Below are 21,408 nucleotides of genomic sequence, written 5' to 3'. Positions count from 1 at the left end.
AGGAGTATGGACTGCATATCCCCGTGCGAGCTAGGTCTGTAGGGAGCGTACGTATAGTTGTTTCTCTAGCTTGTACGTATTTCAGCTGCATTCTATTGACCATGAGAAGATACCCCTGTATTCTGACGAGGACGGAGTAGAAGACTCTGCATGCATTCAAGTTTGCTCATGGTCGTAGCTTAAGACTCCTCAAGGAGAAAGTCGCATTCAGCCTGATTATGACCTCCGTGTCCTTTCCAGTATCGGCCGGGATCTTAAGTGCATCATCGTGTCGCACTCGGCAGGCCCGCACCCAACTGCGTTTATTCGGAAGAACCTTCCTGTTCGTAGTACATCAGCGACCCTTCATGACAGTTTTTGTGATGGCTCACCCTTACCGTTGAATGCCTGTCCTGATCTGGCGACATGGGTCGGAAGCCCAGAAACGCCCAGAGACGGTCCAAACGAACCGATCCCTCCCCAACACCAACAGGACTGGTATACACGAGCGTGAGACGGAATGTGGTCATCTGTCTTTGCTTCCCTCGTGACTCAGATCACCTCATGTGAGAAGAACAGCCACGACGTAATTTAATGTCGACAAGGAGGTGGCGCCTTATGGAATGGTTCTGATGCTGCTGCTGCTGCTGATGATGATAATGTTCGCTCCTTGGGTCATCGCCAACCTTTTCAAGAGACTCCTCAATCGCCGCTAATCTTGGCGTGCCGAAAATACTTCATCCCGACCCAAGCAATAATGACCCAGACCCAAGCCATGATGCAGGTCAGAATGATCAGGGCTGGATAGTAGCCCACGATAGGGAGAGTCGGGTCGTCTTCCAGCTCGGGCGGCGCGTACGGGGTGATACCCACGTCCCAGGCCCAGCTCCAGATACCCAAACAAGATCCCATGCCGACGACGAAAACAATCCAGGTCACAATAAGGACCACCCATCCCCAAAACTCCGTCTCCGAGTAATCGTATTCCGCCTCCGTGGGCGGTATAGGCGTATTGGATAGACCGCTGTACGAGAGCGGCGATTTGGCTCGCATCATAGACCGCCGCCGGAGAGACTGAGTGGCCGCCCGCTCTCCAAAATAGGATTCGGAACCAGAGGACAGCAAAAGCTCGGGGTGTGCCGCCGGTGTATCATGGCCAGGTAGGTGTAGAATGTCCTCCTCATCTGTAGTCGAGCTGTACGTGTTCTGAGCGAAGAAGCTCGATTCGACGGCGTGGTCGGTGCCATTCGACGGAGTCGCCGACGAAATGGTCGCGCTTGGAAAGGTCGAACTGCCAGCGGGTTGCTTCGTGTGCGGTTTTGAGGTGCTATCGGATACGGGTGCGGAGAGTCTGGGTTCGTCTCGCTGTTGCTGTGTCGTAATGGCGGGAGCCTCTGGGAGCAGTTGTGGGCGTTGGAGCTGCTTAAAGGTTCTCAAGTCACCCGCCGCAGCATACGACGTGTCGATGGTCAATTGCTTCGCGTCTCGCCGCTGTAATCCTCGCCCTAGCAAGGCCACCTTCCTGAGGGAGCCTCTTCGACGGCGCGTCTTCGGCTGCTGCTGCTGGACGACAGTTGCCATAGAGCCGGGTATGGACTGTAGGGGGTCGCGTTCGTGGACTTGGCCCCCATTCCTATCTTTGTCTTGACGTGTTCTGGCACTTGTGGTGGAAGTGGATCTGACGAAGGGAAACTTCGAGAGAATACTCGTGCTTGATACGGCATTCTTTTGGCCTCCTGTTATTGCGCTCGTCTCTTCTTCGCCTTGCTGGGCCTCAGGAGACTTGTCGTTCAAGTTTGGCGCATCCGTAGCTGCGTGTGCCTCCATCCCCGTCATGCCGTGAAGACAATAGTGGTGTGGTCATTCGGCAAAGGATAAATCAGTAGTACTTGGGTTCAGATATGGCGAAAGAATTGAGTCTGGCAGACGCGAATATAACGAAACTGCAGTCCACCTGTCTGGAAGGCGGAGTTCTGAGCTTCTTGATGTTGATCGAGTACGTACCCGTGCCCGCCCCACTTATCTGGTGTTCGTTCCTCACCAACCCTTATACCGTATTGACCCTGCAAGGTCGATAAAGGCTCTTTTCTGCTTACGTTAAAAATACCCACTTCCCCACGCAGTCTAAATCGATCGGAGATTATGTATCCCGGTAACCCTCTACATATCTCCCATGGTAGCCTTAATAATCGACTACCTTATAAAATTCCTTCGTTTCATTGGTTAATTCGAAATAAGGTCGTAATCGGTGGGGCGCCAAGTTTTGGGCCTTTGTCGAACTTGCAGGGTCAATACGGTAAGTTGGTGCTTGACAGTAGGATAGCCACGACAGTAGGATAGCCACGACAGTAGGATAGCCACGACAGTAGGATAGCCACGACAGTAGGATAACCACTTGTGGTCATATGCCCATACGACATTTTCACTAACTAGGTGAAAGTGTGAACGGGCCTAAGTCAATGCTACGCATTTCCATGCATAGCGTATAATACATCAAAGAGAATACCACAAAAGCCGAGGCCGCCACCTCCACCTTCCTCCACATGCCTTAGGAAAGGTTTAAGCCTGCTGAGATATGTCAGGCATAGTCTCTACCAATACGACACAAACGGGCGGTCTCGGCGGTGCCGAGCCGACACAGTTTTACCTTGGAAGCTTATAATAAGCTCTCCACCCACCTGACCTGCCTCTCAGGTCAGAGCACGGATGCTAACCCCGCAACCGTACCAACCCAGCTCATCAGTATAAATCCTCAAAGAAGCCCGAGCCCTCAGATTCTCCGACCAAGACTCTGTCCATGTCTTGAAAGAAGAGAAACCTATCTCGGCTAATTGGTGATGATGTTCAAGCAAGTCACATCGATGTCTGGCGAGGAGGTCACAGAGGATATGCTCGAACAGGCAACCACTCTGTTTAGTAACAACTATGGTGTTTGGGGCGCATTTCCAACTGGCCAACAGGCAAGAAGAACAGGCAAGTTCCGTCCGGTCACTGATGCAAAGGTCTATCGCTAAATATTCACAGGAAATCGTGTTAAAATAAGTGCCGCACGCCTTCGAGCCCAATGCCTTCCTGTCCATTCCAATACTGCATACGCTCAGGTCACTATCGGTGGTGAACTGGCTGGTCACGCTTTCGCCTGTCGTTGGACACACCTAGGCCGTCAAGTGTTATGGATCACCCAGCTCGTCGTCCACCGAAAATACAGAGAACGCCGCCTCGCAACTACCCTACTCCTCAGTCTGTTCGACGAGAAGGATGAAGTTTTCGGGATCATGAGCTCTCACCCCGCTGCATGCAAGGCCCTCGTGAAGGCATTCGGAGGTACGTCGACGTTTTGATGAAAGCGATTCGTGTGACAAGTTTATCTGCTAAAATTTATGACTCAACGGATCTGTCACTCGCAAATACTTCACTCGACTTCGCTCGCAACCATGCGGCCGGTGTCATATCACAGTCCCCTATCGGCTACATCAGAGATGCAGAAATAGTTGGTCGACTTTTCCACCCCGAAGATAACAGTGGAATGGTCGTAGGTGCGAATTCGCAATTTTTCGTGGACCACGCAGAGCCACTAGAAGCTCTTTCTGTACTTCAAGAGGAGGAGCAGTGGCCGCTGGGTCAGCTACCGGATGGGCACGAGTTTCTGTTCATTTTCGAAAGGGAACCACTTCGACGCTCTCGGTCTTCGTCTTCTCGCCGAAGTCCTGGGCGACATTGACCGACCCCCTGAATGAGGTTCACATAGTGCTTACTTTATTTAGAATGTCCTTGTAAACATATGTCCCAATGTCAGGAATGAAGAATTGAGGCTCTCGTTTCTTCAGGAAACGGTTCGCCGTGGTTCTCAGCCTCGCCGCTCCCAACTTATCACCTAAGCAAAAACGACACCAACATAGGTGGAGATATAAATGACTGCACAAGTGAAGACCTCGTCCTCGCCGGGATTGTAGACTGAGTTCAGATCGAATTGACCAGTGCAACAATACGTGAAGATTCAGGTCTAGACATTATCGCCATGATAATGATAGGTTGTTCTCGCAAGCCTTGTGATGCTGGTCAGAAGTGGATTAATCCGCCAGAGTGAGGGGCGGGGCATGATCATAAGTAAAAGCTGGACCGCTAACACTCCACAATATCTAAGGCTACCGAGAAATCAGGGATTTAGAGAAACGCAATTGGGACCTGTCATGCATTTTAAGATTGTTCGTTCTGCAGGGATCCCCACACGTACCGTGTACATAAATACCTCTCGAAAGCAGCGACCCAAGCAAGGTTTCGGGCTTGCCATTCGTGAACCTCAAACTTCGGTTAAAATCTAAAGTGCCAACCGCTCTGCTTTTGGATGAAAACGATAAATATCAGGAAAGAGGAACGCAAGTGGCAGTGACTGATTAGTTGATTTACGGGCGATCATCACGCGCCAAGATATAATCAGCTTCAGTTAGATAATTATACATTACGCCACCCACCTAAAGTAGCTATAAAGCTTTCAGAGTAGGTATATATTCTGTGGGAAGGTAGACTTGTAGAAGGAATAAGATACATCATCAAGCGTGTAAGGTACATCAGCCTAGCCAACCATAGAGACGGCGGATTATGTAATGCAGAAATTTGGAGGAATCAGAAAGCCGCTCCCATGGCAGCGGCACACGAATTCCAAGCGGTCTCGCACCAGTCTGGATATGACGCCAGATTCCAGCTTCGGCACCGATTCCGGCTCCGGTACTATTAATACCAGTACGATTAGCTGGTTATTCTGAGCCAGGCTTTCATCGATCGCAGCCCCGGAGGCAACAAACTTCCCTCGTTTCTCAGGCCGTCGTGGGAGAGACAGGTCTCAACCCTCACGACCGCGACAACGACGCAACGACGGCGACCCGGACCCGGACCCGGACCCCGACCTTCCCCTTTGCTTCTAATCCGAGCCTGCTTGGGCTCTGCTCTCCATCATGGCAGACGACGGGCCTCCCTCTGCCGATGGCGGGCTCGACTCGCCCATCCCGAGTCCGTTCAATTTCAAGACGCAAGTCATCTCCACCACGCCCATCAAGTCGGTTCGTGTCCTACCTTCCCACGCACTCTCTTGCTCCCCCGGCCTATCGTTGAAGTCTGTTGATGCTGACTTCGACCCATATTGTCCCCAGAATATCGGACAGCGTCGCGGCCACCGGTACAAACACAGTTCCATCTCCGCCCAACATCACATCTTCAAAGAGCCACCACCGCGCCCGCCTCCCGTCCTCCCTGCATCGCTGCCCATTCCGACCCTGAAGGAAGCCCGCGAGCGCATGACCACAGAGCAGTGGCATAGCCTGTACTGGTCGCTCTGCCACGTGGCCGTGGCCGCGTTCCTGTTCTTCCGCTCCAGGGGCTCGCTCGGAATCATGGCCCTGTCGCACCTCGTCTTCTTCGACGCCGGCAGTGCCCTCATCTGCGTCGCCGTCGACGTCCTCGGCAACTTCGAGGTCTGGCGCCGCAGCAGCATCCGCCACCCCTTCGGTCTCGAGCGCGCCGAGGTCATCGCCGGGTTCGCCATGTCTATCTTTCTGCTTTTCGGCGGCTTCGACCTTGTCTCCCACGGTCTGAAGCACTGGCTTGACACCAAGGGCGGCCACGAGCCTCATCACGACCATTCCCACCAGTACGTCCCCTCGGGCGAACTTGAATGGGTCGCCTGTGCCGGGATATTCAGCACCCTCGTGTCGGCCTACTGGGTCAAGAACCACGCCCGGATTGCCCGCATCATGCGCTCCTCCTGGCTCTCCATCCTCTCCCACCACTTCACCAACGTCTTCCACGTCCTCACCATCTTCTTCTCCATCCTCCTTCTTCTCCTGCCCCTCCTCCCCGGATCGCCCAGCCACTGGGACCGCGCCCTCTGCGCCGCCATCGCCTGCGCCATGTTCGCGTTGGGCGCTCAGCTTGGCGCCGCCCAGGCCTCCATGCTTCTCATGTCATATCATGGCGACGTCTCCCCTGTCCTCCGCGACATAGAGGCCGAACCTAATGTCTCGCGTATTGAGGAGGCCCAGTTCTGGCAGGTGCACTACGGTCTCTGCGTGGCCAACCTCAAGATCTGCGTTGCGCGGGGCTGCGACGAAGGGATCATTAGCAAACTGCGTAGCAAGATCACTTCGATGATCCAGAACCGACTTGGCGAGGGTTACGGCCGCGGCTCCAGCTTGCGATGGGAGGTCACCATTCAGACGAGCGTCGAATCGAATTGAAGGAGCATTTTAAAGTACACTGCATATTTGGGTAGCTCAAGGGCCATTTACGATGCATATAAGATACACCATGAGAATAAGCCACAAACACATGTTTTTCATGAGCCACAACGGGGACAGCCGTTTTCGGCGCGATATATGAAGTGAATCAAATTATAGCGATATGCCGCATAACAATCGAGCAGGGTATAATATCTGGAAGTACATGGTTCTATCTACTATAGTTATAGTTGAGGCCGGTGTGGCCTTTGGTATCCCCCCCAAAGAGTTGGTAGACTAGGGGCAAGTGACAGTAAAAGAGAGGCATAGAGGATTGGAGAAGGAATAGAGAAGCGCAACGTGCGCGAACGACGGGTCACAACCTCGAATAGCCCGGAACCCCTAAAAACGCCTTGAACCCAACCATTCGTAACACATGAACAGAGAAAGTGGAGCCACTAAGGTAAGAGCTCTCCTGGTAGTGCTCTTAGAAAAGTCCCCAGCGGCCCCTATCCTTGTCCTCCTTCAGGGCCGCTTGGTCCTGTGTCCTTTCCCGGCCCTCCAGCTGTCTCAGACTCTCCATCTTCTCGAGAACGAGCTCCAGGAGCTCTTTTCGCCGGATAACCTCGAGGTGTTTCCTGATCTTGGGATCCTCCTTGGCGAACTTCTCGACCTCCTCGTCACTCAGGTGTCGGCCGAGCCGGAGGTCCAGCTCTCTCGGAAAGTTGTAATAGAACTCGGAGAGGAGCTCAACGTTAAGGAAGAGCACGGCTGTCGAGGCTAGTTTCGTCGCTACGGCGTCGAGGAAGACCTCGGGACAGTAGTATTTGTTCGTCAAGTTGGCACATTGCTTGGACTTCACGGCCATCATCCGCATCTTGATGATGTCGGCGCGGTCGCGGAGGAAAGCCGCCTCTCGGCCTGGATAAACGTTAGTGGGGTGTCTCTCTACACCTTCCCGCCGGGGTTTGTTATACGGCGGTTGCATACCTTTTGCTAGCAGGGCAGCACTGAAGCCCCCAGCCCCGCTGTGTCCGTCGCCCTCTACCACGATGTCGCCTTTCCGCGCCTTATCCACGAAGTTCATAACCTCCTTCAACTTCCTGCGGCCGCCAACAGCACCCTCGATTCCTTTGAGGGCGGTTTCACAATCCTGCAATTCTTTCTTGAGCAACACTCCGGCATGTTCCCTGCCCTTGCCCCATTCCCTTTCGTCTATGTCGATGTCGAACTTGTAGGGCTTTATGGAGTTCTCAACCTGGTCACTTGTGCTGTAAAATCGTTCGTTCAGAATAGTCGATGCAGCCTCCGTTATCGCCTGACGAGCGAAAGGGTGCGACGCGAACACGGACTTTCCTATCAGTCGATCGATTTGGGCTTGTATGGATGACGCAACCACGGTAGTCCCCAGTCGGCCAACACCAAGCTTTGTCAGAGCGGAAGTAGATGCGTCGAGCTGACGGCGCCAATATAGTGAATTCGGATCAGCTCTAGGCAAGTCGGCAAGGCTATCCGGCTCTGGGCGAGCGGGCGAGAGATCGGAAATCGGCTTGTTCCAATACCTCGCCGCTAGGAGGTCGAAAACCTTCTGATCCAACTCACGCTTGAGGATTTCATGCATCTGCGCTCTTCCAAACTCCTCGGTGAACTGCTTGAATGAATGTTTGAACGCGTCCAGGCTCTCGGCCAGGTAGGATTCGGCCGACAATGGTCGGTCATTGTACTGAACTTTGAATTCGTATGTCGCCTCCTCCAACTCCTGCTTGATGGCGTCGCTTGTTGATTGTAGACTGGCCGACATGGTCTGCTCGAGGACCGTCATGAGCTTCTTCCTCAGAGTCGTGGTGCCCACGTTTGCGCCGGAGCCCTCGCCGAACTCTAACGGGTGAGCAGAGAAAAATGCGTTCTCGTTCTTGGATATTGCCGACATAAGGTTGCTAGGGCCCGTCCTGAACAACCCAGTGGTTTGCGGCGCTCTAGACACGACACCAACATACCCAAGCCGGAGAGGATACTGCTTGTCCCCGAGAATGGCAGCGCCCCTTGACGCATCGACCAGGTCCATTTTTGTAATCACGCCAATGGTACGCTCACCCCGCGGGTCTACTCGACGGCTCGCCCGAAGGGATGTCGAGTTTGCGAGATCGACATCGGCTGCTGATATCGCCAAGATGACATTGGGTGGTTGTATGTACTTGTCGCAGAGCTCGGATATTTTCTGTTTGAGCTCCAGAGGCTGATTCTTCCCTACTACCTGGATATATCCAGGTAAATCGATCAAGGAGAGGTCGGGAACATGGGGAGAATAAACAGTCAGGTGGATAGGATCATCCGAGACACACTCCGAATCCGGAACAGCCATGTTCAACTCGGTCAGGGTCCTCTGGATCGAAGAAAAATCGGTGATACGCCGCAGGCCGAGGTCGGGAAACTCTCCATATTCTGCTGTCGAGTCGGGGGTGTTGACGAGAGTAAGTTCGATCGGACGCCGGGTCACCATGTTAGAGCCTTTGGGCAGAAACTCGTGGCCAACAATTGCTTCGAGCACAGAGCTCTTCCCAGACGACTGGGACCCGATTACGACAATAGACGGAAGGGTGAGGGTGCTGGACTGGCCGACTTTCTGAAGCATGTTCCGGATCTCAATCATCTTCTTGGTCAGAAGCATCATCTGATCGTCCTTGGCAACCTCTCGGGGCTCGCGGGAGTCGTCTTCGGAGGACTGATCGTGCCCATAGGCTGCGGCAGCTCCAACAGCCAAGGCTGCACCAGCTCTGCTTTGGCGAGGTGGTTCTCCTCCCGGCCCGTCGGATCCGCCCTCGCCTGTTCCAATATCCTCATGGATTCGCAGTATCTTCAGGAGCCATTCCGGGGTTTCGAATTGTTCTTTCGTGGCTTCCCACCCTCTCTTCGTTTGGTCCGCGACGTCCCGTGCACCGCCGTAGAAGCTCGCTGCTGTGTCGGACAGACCGTCTGCTGTCTTGGAGACGAAGTCCCACGCGCTGTTGCTGAGTTCTGATGGTCATAGGCTGTCAGGCTCAGGCCCAAAATCGACGACGGGAAGAAGGGTCCACCTACGATGAGCTTGGTATTGAACCCAAGCGAAAGTGCCGATGGCCAGACCGCCGAACATGGCGGGGACTCGGGCGAATTTCAACACCAGCTTGGGAATAAGTCGAGCAAACGAGGCGTTTCGAACGGCGACGGCATTATGAAAGGCGTTTCCAGGAAAAAACATGCGGCGACGCATAGCTCGAATCGCAGCATCAGCTCGGAGCAGACCGCCGTCGGGAAGGCGGTGATATTGACGTACGGCCTGGAGGGCGGCGCGGCGCGTCGAGGGCAAGAAGCCCATGGCGAGTAGCCGTCCGCTCATGCTGCCGGAATAGCAGGTTACGCGGGCGACACTCCGTAAATATGGAAGAGTAATTTGCACATACAGCACAGGAAGTTGTGCTCAGAATTGAGGTGATGGAGGTGTGGCGGTAATAGTGGTGATGGAAAGTTCGGCTACCAAACTCGAAACCAGGTACTCCGTAACTCGTGATGTTGGACTCCGGTGGGTCGACGCCTTGTACATGTCCGTGAGGTGAACCTGTACGAGAAAGGTACGTTTGAGTCAGGCGGCGGGTCGTGTCGAAACTGCAATTACCGTCATGAAACTGATGTGGGGCCAAGTACACATAGGCACACAGGTACATAAGGTACAAAGTATTTCCCCGTATCCGTACGAAGTACTCCTCCGTTGGTTCCTACCCCGTAGACCGATATCGCTCCTTTAACTTCCTATCGCTGGCGTCATAGCTTACCCGCATGTCACTCTAGGACCCCTGCAGGCGCCATAGGTACGGAGCACTTCGGAGACGCCACGTCCAGCTCATCTAATCGATCTCGAGGTAGCACAACCTGACTCACTTCTCGGCCATTCACATACAAACATCGTTCCTTGCCCCTGAGCTGAACGTCCGAGACCGTTGCTTGGCCAGAGCCTAAGGCGGGACGCCCGAAGAACGAAGAAGAAAAAAACCTGCGGCTTGTGGCTCTTCGACCCTTCTTTCCTGACTCCTATTTTGTCCCACCGCTTCAACGTTGGAATTAGACCCGACTTAGACGCGATTGCGCCATTGCTACCGCCTTGCCCGAAATCGATCCCCGACCCAGCTTGCGACAGCCAGCCTGGCCACAGCACATACCGTGTTTTGCTAGGCGCATTTCATTTTATTTTCCCGGCGCGCAAACTACATATTCCTCGGGCGTTGATTGGGGTATTGCATGGAAGACAACATCATCCTTCCATCCTACTACCACTCCATATAAGCCTAGCTCTTCCCTCCTTCAACTTCCATATTTACATTGGTTTTCCTGGAAACTCCGGCAACCTATGCTCAGGACAGCTCGAGTTTCACCAAACGCGACATTGATTGCCACTCAGCATGTGCAGGTTCCTGGTTCGTCGACCCTTCCCCCCCCCCCCCCCCCCCCCCCCGGCCGGCCCCCCTTTCTCAGTTACTCATGCCGCTGAATGCTTTACTGACGGGCGTCGGCGTAGGTATACCGTGGAAGTGATGAGATCCTTCTTTCCAAGCTCATTCTGGACCCTACACATTCCATCCTTAAGCAGTCTTTCGACTCACGCTTGAGATTGGTACGCCCCTTGGCCCCTTCGTTGCACCGCCAAAGCTCCATGTCCAGGGGTCATATCTTCTAACTTCTTTCCGCCACAGGACACTCGGAGGGGACAGAATAACGCAGACGGTTTCGGCATCGGCTTCTATACGGACCCGAAACTGGGCCAAGCGCCTTGCCTATTCACATCGACGATCCCCGTTTGGAACTGCACCAATCTCCATCGAATTGCCTTCAAGACCGCGTCCCGTCTCATATTCGCACATGTCCGAGCCACGACTGAAGGATCCCTGAGCGAAGACAATTGCCACCCTTTCTGCCATGGCAGCCTCATGTGGATGCACAACGGAGGTCTAGGAGGCTGGAAATACATCAAGAGGAGGCTCGCCGAGAGACTGGCTGATAAGTGGTACTTGGGCGTTTCTGGCGGCACCGACAGCGAATGGGCGTTTGCCCTCTTTCTCGACGCGCTTGAGCGGATGGGTCACGATCCCAGCTCCCAACCCGAGAACGGCTTTGGCCCCACCGTTCTCCGAACAGCCGTGTTGAAGACGATCGCTCTGATCAACGAACTCATCGATCAAATCCCCGAGAGCACTATCCAAGCGGAAAACGTGGATACCAGAAGCTTGCTCAACTTTGCCGTCAGCGATGGTCACAGTATCATCTGCACGCGGTACATCAACAGCGCCACGGACGAGGCGGCCAGTTTATATTACTCGTCCGGGACGGAATGGGAGAGGAGGACCACGTCTCCGAGTGACACCAACTATCAGATGGAACGTCGTGACAAGGGAGCCGATATTGTCCTCGTCGCTAGCGAACCGTTGACCTTCGAGAGAGGTGAGTCCCCGTCTGACACGCGGAACGTTGAGCGAGTAACGGTTGCTGACACCCCCCCCCTTTAGAGAACTGGGTCAATGTCCCCACCAACTCCATCCTAACCATCCATAACCAGACCGTCATGGTGCATCCCATCATTGACAGGTTCTATGACCGGAGTCCCTACCATGTCAGGTCAAGTGCCTTTGTGCAAGCCAAAGGCCTGACGGCGAATGAAAAGACATCCAACATTTTAGCGACGTCCATGCCGAACATGTCCACAGGTTCCGAAGTCTCCCAAAAGAAGATTCTCGGCCCGACAATACCTTTTGGTGTCTCTCACGGCCGCGTAACGGGAGACGCAACAGCCTCTGCTGTCCCCAGGCTGCCCAAGACCAGATCGGCTACTGGGCTGCGCGATCTGTCTGCTCCTCCCCCGGCGGCGGATATAAGATCCGTTACGCCTCTATCGGGAGCGGGAGGTCAGACTGCCGCGCCACGCCCTCAAGTGCAAGGAAACATCAAAGTAAAACGGAGATCTCTACCGTCCGCCGAAGAAATCCATTCTGCCGCGGATGATAGCGACTCGGAAAATGTGGCGGGGGACCCAGGACAGGGGATCGGTCACCCCAACAAGCTGTCGAGATTTTTTCCCGAACTCACCATGAACATGTCCTCTTGAGCCAGAGATTTTGCAAGTTGTCTGTAGATGGGCATCTGGGGGGTTTTTTTATATTTAAATGTTTGTGTTGGGTTTGAATGTTTTTGAGGCGTTTGGCTTATGTCTGGAGGGATACCCTTTTCGTGCTCTAGAGGGCGCAAGACGGAGATAGCGAGGACCGTCTCGAGCAAGCTGAAAAAGACCGCCAACGAGGTAATTACATGTCAGAATGTCGAACCGGTCATCTTCATTGGGAATGGGGCGGCCCAAGAAGGTGAAGGAGACGCCAGGGGGGGGGGGACTCTTTGCATGAATGGAGATGCTTTATTGGGATGGCTAAACATGTTTTAAAAAGCTACGGTCTTCATTTCAGGCAACGCATCCATGCTTGACTTCCATTGTGCCGCTCTTGGTTCATTTTCCAATCTCCGTCTCTCTGCCCGTCGACGTCGGGCAAATGTTGCGTTGCAGGCTTACTCGAACAGTTAACGCTATGTGAGTAGTAAGACTTTGGGACGTGTTCCAGGTCCATAAAAAGAAGCGGATCACCGTCTCCCATGACCAGCTAGCTCGGACCAGGCCCGTTTAGACAAAAGGAGTCGTAAAGATGGCCATTTACGCACTGGGAGCAGCCAGGCCGCCTTGGGGCAAATACGGCTCCTGTTCTTTCTCTTCGGGGTTTTCCCGTAAGAGGCTCTGCAAAGAAGGGCAACGTCTCGGTGAACAAGCCACAGGTTCGGCAGCAAGTGGCCGTCGAGGCAAGAGGACGGGGGTCGAGATGTGCCTCCGCTTGGAAGGAGTGGAACTGCGCTTCCGTTTAACGGGGGTAGGACTCGGTGCTCTGCAGTTGGTAGCAGAGGCTTTGGGAGCGCCGCCGGCAGTAGGAGGAGGACGAGGAGTAGCCGCGTCCTTGACACCGGAGGTGCTGCTGCTCTCCACGCGCCGGGTGCCACGGAGACGTGCCACGACGGCCTCTTGCTTTGTGATATCCCGTACGATGGTAAGATCCCAGTGCTTGGCCTTAAGCATATAGGCCAGACGGGCATTAGCGGGGCCCACAGCGTTCTCGACACCGTACTTAAGCGTCCACATAAGCCGGCCGTATTGCTCGGCGAAGTCGTCCGCCCATTGGATTTCCTCGACCTGCTCGACGCGGGCCTTTTCTACGCGGTAATCATCCCAGATCTCGCGGGCCCGCACGCCGGCAATAATAAACGACTTATAGCATTCAGCCATATCTCGGCGTGCTATAATAGCATTCGCCTCTTCGTCGAAGGCGTCGGTACGACACTGTTCGCGCTCCTCCCAAGTACGAGTATAGCAGTCCTCGCATTTCCAACGGTAATATAGTTGGGCGAGGAGTTCCTGCTCCCAAGACGGGCATAGGGTATCGCGGCAGTCGTTAGTGCAGTATACTTTCCAGAGATGTTTATGGCCGCAGCCGTAACTTAGGATAGTAAGGCAACACGGCATATTATAATATGCTTACGCTAACTAACACGTTATTAGAAAGCTAGCGAGTATTTATTAGGGAAATTACTTTACCCTTTTTTATCGAGAATAACTTCGTGACCAGAGGGAAAGGAAGAAAGCTCGTGGTCCCTAAGAACAATAAGAGAAAAAAAAAGGGGGGGAGGGGGGGTTTAGCAAGCTGTTACTCTAGCTGACTGGGGAGAGTTGAGACCACCGGCAAATAACGAAGAGATGTATGCTAAAGGCGTTGTAAACTTGAACAACAGACGGAACACGTTTGCAATCGTTGGGAGGGCGTTGACGGTCTTTTATATCTGCAAGGGTACTCGACCCATCGCTCTGGCCTCAGACGGACGGGGAACTTTCACACGTCAACTCGTAACCCCAGGCAGAGGATGAATAAGGGTGGCGGGCGCCTCAAGCCCGTATTCTGATTACTTACCTCGAAAGGGGCGCTATGGTGGACAGGCCGGTGCCAAACTTTGAAGGGTGCCCCCTTAACGCCACCGGCTACTCCTGACCGTTGTATTGACTTTCGAGCAGGCAGCCAGCTTTCTGGTCGCCTTCTGGTCGCTTTCTGGCCCTATAATTACGTGCGTCGAAGACGATACGTGCCATCAAGGTTGACTCAGCCACTAACTCTCACGCCAAAGGGGGCACTTAGAATGCCCTTGGACCGTCTCGTATCTTCCTCTGTGCTGTGGAAAAGGAGGCAGAGATGATACGAGAATTGCAGGGCGCAGGCGATTGCCTACGCCGGCTGAGGCCTGGAGTCAGAACCGACACCGGGACCGCCTGTATTCGTCTTATGTCGACGTCGTTTGCACACCGGTGCCGTCCCTTGGAAGGGCGAAGGACGCCCTGTGTCCCTACCAACTACCTTGATACGAGGTATTAGCCGGAGATATCTCTAGGTACAAGGAAACGAGGCCCTCGCGGATACCTAGGTAGTAAGCATCCGAGAGACTTCCGGTTCACCTAAGAAAAGGGACCGGGGGGGTTTAGGGTTGCTTGCTTTGTTAGTCAGAAGCCTCCCGTATCAATCGTCTCTGCGGATGTCATATACAGAGGTGTACCATCATCGAGGAAACGTCTGTAAACTTGTAAACAAAGAGGAGAGTAAGCCTGCCGTTGCTGGCTCCACGGACCAGTAAGCGTACGATTATCCGTTATCACTTTATCACTCCAGTTTGACTTCTTGCGTGACCCAGAGCGGTCTGGTAACGGACAGTAGCTCTGAATCTTAATGTGAAAAGGGATGTTCATGTCCTGCAGTCGTGTCTCCTCGCCATTTTCGGGAGTAGCGGCTGATATGAAGAGATAGCGAGAGATCTTCCGTTGTTAGAGGCTTGTCAAGGGAGGAAAAGGCCCGCGTAGGCCCGTGTATCCGTTACTGTATCCGTAAATCCATAGTCTAACCGTCGAAACAAGTCGATTCCAAGTATGGATGAGCCCCTATCGGACGGACAGCCTGTGTGGCCAAAAGGTTCCCATGGTTCAAACCTTGACGAGTTTAAAGAAGAGGGGCTGGCCGATGAACGCTCGGTGATGCCACCCCTAGACCCTGGAACAGCTTCTTCGTGGATCAAGGCGGGTTCTAGTCGAGGTACCCCCCCAAAGTCCATGCTCAGACAGGGAGAAGATCCGGACAGCACTCGCAGGGTGTGCCTCACCATGACGAGGGATGCCCTGCCACATGCCAGCAGAATATCTGTTTAGCACGAAGACCGCTAGACGAAGCCTGGCTGACAGTCAGGCCCTCGACGCTCCTGACTTTTCATGCAGCCCTTCGTCATCATCTAGGTCCGCCAAGCCCGTACTACGATGAGATCCAACCTTCCCGTTAAAGAAACGGGCGACGAGAGGACGTTGTATCCTCCATCGTTTCTTCCCCACCTCCGTTTATCTCTTCTCCACTTGATGCCAGGAGGGAATCCGTCTTGGTTAGAACGTGCCCCGGGGCGTTGTCAATCTTGAACTTTGGCTCGCGCCTTGGACGGTCCCGGGCCGAAACCATGGCATCATTCTATCAAGGTAAGTCGATCCTGAACGGTCGACAAGCGTCCTTAGTCTTTGTCGGTCCTTAGTGCGAGGAGTTATGGTTCGAGTTAGCAACGTCCTCACACCTAAGGACCGATACCGCCGCCGTGTCGGGGCTAGGCGGCCTGTCATCTTCGTGCTGTAAGCTGGGCAACATCTGACCGGTTCGCCAAGGAACTCTCGTAATTAACAGCCATCTCCTTTGGGGATCTTCAAACTCAGACACGGGCTCAACCGGGCAATGACGTTTCCAAGGACCAAGGTCTGCGCAGCGGGGAGGGGAAAAGTTGTTCGCCACGTAGATTTGTTACGGATAGGTAGTCTATCAATGGTCAAGTGACGATCAAATCAGCGCGCAAGGATCAAAAAATGGCGTCTTACGCCGCCGCGTCGAAGACGGATGAGAATGTGATGACCGCAGATAAACAAACTAAGATATTGATGGACGAGAGACTAGTACTAATCTAACCTCCGATGGTCCTCGACGGTAGGCAGCAGAGCATCCCGCTCACTCGACTTCCCCGCGGGATCAGGATACAGTACGTAGTGCTGGGTCATGAAGATGACATCGTAGACCATGGAGGCGTTGCCCAGGGCAAACTTGACAGGGTTGCCGGTAATCCCGGACCAGTCATGCTGCAAATACGAGTCGATGGCTTGCTGAGCGCAGGAGAGCACGCCGCCCCCGAAATCCAGAAGAATCTGCCAGATGGACCAGCCGCGCGTAGACTTGTTGCGGTAGTTGGTCATGACCTGGGGCGTGTACTTGACCAGAGTGACGACGAGCTTGACGTACGAGATGGCGTACACTACGTCGAGAGCACACCAGCTCCACTGAGGGTTACCCGGTGGCGCGGCGGCGACGACGAGGCTGACAGCCACCACGCCAACGACACAGCCAAACGCGATGCCGAGTATGAAGCGGCTAGGGCGGTTGCCGGGACTCGGCCGAAACCCCCACAGGGAGGGCCAGTATTGGCTGGTGGTGACGATGGAGAGGAGGAGGCCGTGCGCGGCGAAGCTGATGTCGTTGAAGGCGACGGTGGGACTAAGCCCATGGTGCCGGGCGGCATACTGCTCACGGATGACGGGGGAGTAGTAGAATGTTGCGTTGGATACGAGGTAGGCGAGGAAGCCTGTTAGGTACGTAGGGTCGGATTAGCATGCGATCGTCAGCCGCCCCAAAGGTCGGATGCTTGGTTACCCACCAAGACAGTTGATCAAGGGAAAGTCAACCGTAGTGCCGGACGTTGACTTCCGGCGATAGTTGAGAATGGCCTGCGGGTAGAACGAGGCGGACCAGCATAGGAAGTAGATCCAGCCAACGAGGCCCGAGAAGAACTCCAGCAGAGCCATTGGGAAGCTGCTGCGCCTGGCTGCGCTGCCGTTGGAGGGAGGGACTTTTTGTGGCTTGCCGCCGACACGCGCCCTCAGAGCTCGCTACTCGGCGCCGGTCGAGAGACTACAAAGTGTCCGTACTTCCTATGATGGAGGCAATGTAACGATTAAGCTGAAACGCGATCGATGAAGTCCGGTACAGGGTCCAGACCGCGGGCACATCCTGGTCCATCGTCTTGTTGTTTGCGTGGTGGCAGAATTAAATGCCAGATTCGCTGGAGGCGGGTAATTCGCGTCTTGGAGTTGGTTGCTCTTGGCAGGTTTACGTAACTATTCCCAACGTAAGTCCGCGAAGCACGCAGAGGTTCAGTCACATTACAAGGCGAGAGAACTTGTGTCAATAACAATCTGGGAGTATGATCGAAATATCCCTCCTTTCGAGAAGATTTGGAATTCGCTTTTGACGTGGAACCTAGAAGGCTGGCTACCCAAGCTTCGTGATCGACAAGTCGTAGTACCTACTCCGGACGACCCCGTAAAAGCACGTCCAGTACGGAGTACACGTGTAGGGGTATTTGTGGGGATTGAGGGGCCTAACTGCGTCCCTCCTTCCTCGATACGTCCACGTATCTCTGTGTTGGTACGCAGCAGTAACTACACTAAAACGGAGGCATCACCCAGCACGAAGGAAACGAGGGAAGCCTTCACATCGATACTTGCGGAGCGTACCACACGTATCCGTACCCCAAGGATTACCCCAAAGATTTACCAGTTCTGAGTTTAGTTTCCGGGTTAAAGTACCCGAGATGTATGCTCCAATGTAGCATTCCACCTCTGGTATCCGTACTTTGTCCCAACCCGGGGTCACTAAAAGATACCTTAGGTACGAGTCATAACCGCGGCTAGCTACCTTTACGTCAGAATCATCATGATGCAGAGCGATATGTACTAGGCTCCCCAGCACAATGCCTTCTGAAAAAGGCATTACCTTTTGCATATTTCTGGTCCTTTCATACAATCTTTCCAGCAAGCAGAGGAGGAGACAAGAAGGAACAAAAAAAAAAATCATCTGAAATTTTACGTTTATAATGCCACCCCAAAACGCCTGCAGAAAAATGACGAGTCGGAAAAAATCCCCAAGCCCTAAACAATGGGTATGTGCAAGTCTCGATGCACGCTTCTTCCCCGCGGTTTATCTTCGATCAGCGCCATGCGATGCGATGCGTTGCCTCCCTCTCTAGTGGTATGTGTAAGCACACCCCCGTTCTATAAAATGCCAAGGCTGGACGATGCGACGATGCAACGAAACCAATCAAACGCCTCCCCCACTGCTATGCTGAAGGGGGGAGGTTGATCAGATCAAGTTCCGGTAATCCGAAAGCCGAGCCCAACCACGACGTCCCTTTTCTTTCGCTCACGCCTTGCTGCCGTTGCCCGACTGCATAAATGCGGGCAAGGTCTTCCACGCCTGTTCGTTGGGGATCTTGACCTTCCCAAAGTCTTCGTCAATGTCGAGAATGATCTTGAGCGAGTTCCGGCTCCGCGCGAACGGGCTGGTGTCCAGCTTCTCCTTCACCGCCGACACGACGCCCTCCACGCCCGTGTGGATCTTCAACTCCTCCTTCTTGCCCGGATAAGGCAGGACGTTCTGCAGCACCTCGTACGCGGCCAGGGTGAAACCGAACTGCGGCGACGAGCGGAAGATGCGTGCCGGACCGCCCTTGAAGAACGCCGTGAAGCCCTCCTCCTTCCAGATCGTCTTGGCGGCGTGTCGCAACCCGTTATACGTGGCTTCGCCCTTGCGAGCCTCTACCTGCAGCCGCGTCTTGATCACGTCGCACGGCGTTGTCAGGTACGCAGCGGGCATGCCCGCAATGGCGCCTGCCGTCAGCAGCTGGAGGATGCCCAATTTCTTGGTGGGTGACTCTCCGAACATGTCCCTCTTCAGATGGTTGTACGTCGGGAAATAAATGGCCGAGAAGGGCACGTCACGCAGCAAGCAAGCCAACGCACCCTTATAGAGGCCCACGAGACCCAGATTGCGAATGATCCACATCGCAGACCGCTTCGGAGTGCCTTCGACCGTCTTGGCCACCTCGCCCTGTACCTGGAGCCGGATCTTCACAATCTCGAGGGGGTTGGTGAATACCTAGAAACAAGGAAGCCCAATGGTTAGCTTGTCCCGCTTGTCCGTGCTCTACTATGTTTTCGCATTGGGTTGCAATGCAGAGGGTGCAAAAAACTCACAACTTGACAAGCACCAGCCGCACCGCCAGCGAATATTTCGGCAGGCAATGTGATCTTGCCATCCTTGTCGGTAAATCTAGTCCGCACAAGGTCGTTGACGGTGAGCTTGATGGCTTTTTCGGGAGCGACACCGACAAGCTGTGGGAGGACGCCCGAGTAGAGACCAAGGACACCTTCATTTCGTATCACTTTCTGGAAACAGTCGATCGAGTTCTTGTACAACCGCTCGCCTGGCCTGGCGCTCCTCTGGTTCTGGAGGCGAGTCTTGACGAGGTCGATCGGATATACCATGAAGGCGCCAAAAGCGCCAGCCATGCTGCCCAGGAAGAAGTTATAGGTCGATTCCAGGACCTGGCCCAGCGCCACGCCAGCCGGTCCCGAGGGCTTGGGCACTGCCTTGTGCGAGACGTCGTCCGAATCATACAGGTGGCTCTTCCAGGACGGGTCAAGGACCTTGGCGAAGTCCGCCAGACCGAGTCTCCCGGTCGGCTTATCGAGGCTGGCAAAGTGGAAAAGAATGTCGGCCTCCATGGGCGTGAAGAGGGAGAACCGCGTGATCTTGGCGGCCTGGTTCAGGAACTCCGCCCTCGTGATCTTGCCGTCCGAGCTCTTCGCACATGCACGTCGCACAATCAATTCTACGAGGTCCATCTCCTTGATCATGTTCTGGAAAGCCCGCACGTTGGCATACGAGACTTTGCTCCCGGCGCCAATGTTGCACAGGCTGTTCAGGTTGCGCAGGAGGTGGTCGGAGAGCTTGTGCTTGGAGGTCTCGAGGATGATCCGCTCGAAGTCTTGTGGGTCGATGAAACCGTCGCCGTCTTTGTCGAAACGCTGGAACGCCTGGCGAATGCGCTCGCCTTGCAGACCGCGCAGCATTTGGGAAAACTGGGGGTAATCCATGTGATGCCTCTTCTTCTGGCTGCCGATGTACAGCTTCGCCCACTCGCACTCCCAGTCGAAGGGGATGCTGCCGGGGCCCTTGTTCAGTTCATACAGATGCCGGAAGTCCTCGTACTTGACTTGGCCGGTGCCTTCGACGTCAAACAGGCGAAACGCTATTTCGTATTCGGCATCCGGCTTCATGAGGAGGTTCTCGAACGCGGCCCACTGAGAGAGGTTGATCCGGCCAGTTCCCTTCCGATCGGCGACGGGGAAGAGAATACCATACTGCTCGCGCTTGATCTTGTGCTACAATTAAGAGGACTCCAAGTCAGTTGTGGCTGGCCAACTAAGGAGGCGAAAACCCCAGACGAGGATCTAGGAAACGGAAAGGAGAAGAAGAGATGAAAGTAGAAACAGGTTGACTCACGTAATCTTCGGTCGCGGGCGCAATGGCATTCAGAAACTCCTCAGATCCCATATGGAGCTCCCCAGTCTCGGGATCTTTGACAGCATGGGTATTGAACCGAGCCTTCGCCTGTGCAGAGAGTTGCACGGGCTCCTCAGTGCCAAGGAGAGCCTCTTTGGCAGCCTCCTTGACGGCCGTCACCTTCGTCATCTTGCCGGGTTATCGATTGGCGGACAACGCCACTTTTTCTCAATGCGACGCGTCGGGTGCGGTGACTCAGGATAAGAGTAGTAAAAATCTATCCTATCCAAGTGATGAAGATAGAACAGGGTTGGGCAAACTGAGAAGCGTGTCGGAAAAGCAAGACCATGAAAAGATCAGACTAAAGCCCTGTACGAGGTTGAGTTTGTAGTTGTCAAGGAAGAGTGCGCAAAAATGTGTCTAACACGTATCGGGAAAGTACGTGGCTGCTATCCGTACGTTGTACAGAGAGCTGATTCCCACGCAATAATATCTGGGTTGGTCTAATCGCTCAAGTGGCCTGTGGCTAACCAGGTAAGATAGCTGAGCGAAAAGAACAAGCAGGTAAGCTGCGGGGAGGTTAGGGAGAATGTGGGGGGAGTGATAACAAGGTATGCACACCGAGGTGCATGGGAAAATATTCTCACAAAGAAATTATCAAGTAAAAGCTGATGGGCTAGTGGGTGACGTGGAAGAAAAGA

At 54.1% G+C, this 21,408-nt stretch overlaps 8 protein-coding genes across 8 annotated transcripts; 3 read left to right on the top strand and 5 right to left on the bottom strand.

Annotated features, from left to right (window-relative positions):
- Window positions 1–439: 439 nt before the first annotated feature.
- Window positions 440–1,977, bottom strand: SODALDRAFT_106526 (hypothetical protein). The gene has a single exon (XM_028606502.1). It carries the CDS (start codon window positions 1,813–1,815, stop codon window positions 682–684), a length of 1,134 nt encoding a protein of 377 aa, XP_028468682.1. The 5' UTR covers window positions 1,816–1,977; the 3' UTR covers window positions 440–681.
- A 456-nt stretch (window positions 1,978–2,433) lies between these two features.
- On the top strand, window positions 2,434–3,884 carry SODALDRAFT_330601 (hypothetical protein). The gene is made up of 3 exons (XM_028611243.1): window positions 2,434–2,952; window positions 3,004–3,303; window positions 3,372–3,884. The coding sequence occupies exons 1-3, from the start codon at window positions 2,841–2,843 to the stop codon at window positions 3,698–3,700; spliced, it is 741 nt and encodes a 246-aa protein (XP_028468681.1). The 5' UTR covers window positions 2,434–2,840; the 3' UTR covers window positions 3,701–3,884.
- A 1,047-nt stretch (window positions 3,885–4,931) lies between these two features.
- On the top strand, window positions 4,932–6,209 carry SODALDRAFT_322143 (cation efflux family protein family; the record flags this gene model as incomplete). The annotated part of the gene is made up of 2 exons (XM_028609687.1): window positions 4,932–5,036; window positions 5,127–6,209. The coding sequence occupies 2 exons, from the start codon at window positions 4,932–4,934 to the stop codon at window positions 6,207–6,209; spliced, it is 1,188 nt and encodes a 395-aa protein (XP_028468680.1).
- A 166-nt stretch (window positions 6,210–6,375) lies between these two features.
- On the bottom strand, window positions 6,376–9,732 carry SODALDRAFT_330597 (hypothetical protein). Its single transcript, XM_028611242.1, has 3 exons — window positions 9,267–9,732; window positions 7,179–9,203; window positions 6,376–7,109 (listed from the first exon to the last, which is right to left on the bottom strand). The coding sequence occupies exons 1-3, from the start codon at window positions 9,562–9,564 to the stop codon at window positions 6,676–6,678; spliced, it is 2,757 nt and encodes a 918-aa protein (XP_028468679.1). The 5' UTR covers window positions 9,565–9,732; the 3' UTR covers window positions 6,376–6,675.
- Window positions 9,733–10,621: 889 nt separating this feature from the next.
- SODALDRAFT_322141 (N-terminal nucleophile aminohydrolase) lies at window positions 10,622–12,318 on the top strand (the record flags this gene model as incomplete). Its single annotated transcript, XM_028609686.1, has 4 exons — window positions 10,622–10,636; window positions 10,738–10,833; window positions 10,913–11,657; window positions 11,723–12,318. 4 exons carry the CDS (start codon window positions 10,622–10,624, stop codon window positions 12,316–12,318), a joined length of 1,452 nt encoding a protein of 483 aa, XP_028468678.1.
- Window positions 12,319–12,490: 172 nt separating this feature from the next.
- SODALDRAFT_396529 (hypothetical protein) lies at window positions 12,491–13,866 on the bottom strand. The gene has a single exon (XM_028615291.1). The coding sequence runs from the start codon at window positions 13,768–13,770 to the stop codon at window positions 12,913–12,915; it is 858 nt and encodes a 285-aa protein (XP_028468677.1). The 5' UTR covers window positions 13,771–13,866; the 3' UTR covers window positions 12,491–12,912.
- Window positions 13,867–16,089: 2,223 nt separating this feature from the next.
- On the bottom strand, window positions 16,090–17,598 carry SODALDRAFT_307349 (cystinosin). The gene is made up of 2 exons (XM_028609061.1): window positions 17,019–17,598; window positions 16,090–16,946 (listed from the first exon to the last, which is right to left on the bottom strand). Exons 1-2 carry the CDS (start codon window positions 17,164–17,166, stop codon window positions 16,270–16,272), a joined length of 825 nt encoding a protein of 274 aa, XP_028468676.1. The 5' UTR covers window positions 17,167–17,598; the 3' UTR covers window positions 16,090–16,269.
- Window positions 17,599–18,562: 964 nt separating this feature from the next.
- On the bottom strand, window positions 18,563–20,896 carry SODALDRAFT_322138 (mitochondrial carrier; the record flags this gene model as incomplete). Its single annotated transcript, XM_028609685.1, has 3 exons — window positions 18,563–19,297; window positions 19,396–20,586; window positions 20,708–20,896. The coding sequence occupies 3 exons, from the start codon at window positions 20,894–20,896 to the stop codon at window positions 18,563–18,565; spliced, it is 2,115 nt and encodes a 704-aa protein (XP_028468675.1).
- Window positions 20,897–21,408: the final 512 nt, after the last annotated feature.

The sequence above is a fragment of the Sodiomyces alkalinus genome, assembly GCF_003711515.1.
Source record: "Sodiomyces alkalinus F11 unplaced genomic scaffold SODALscaffold_2, whole genome shotgun sequence".
Classification (NCBI taxonomy): domain Eukaryota; kingdom Fungi; phylum Ascomycota; class Sordariomycetes; order Glomerellales; family Plectosphaerellaceae; genus Sodiomyces; species Sodiomyces alkalinus.
The sequence above is the reverse complement of the archived record's forward strand: the minus strand, read 5'-3'. Positions and strand labels throughout refer to the sequence as shown.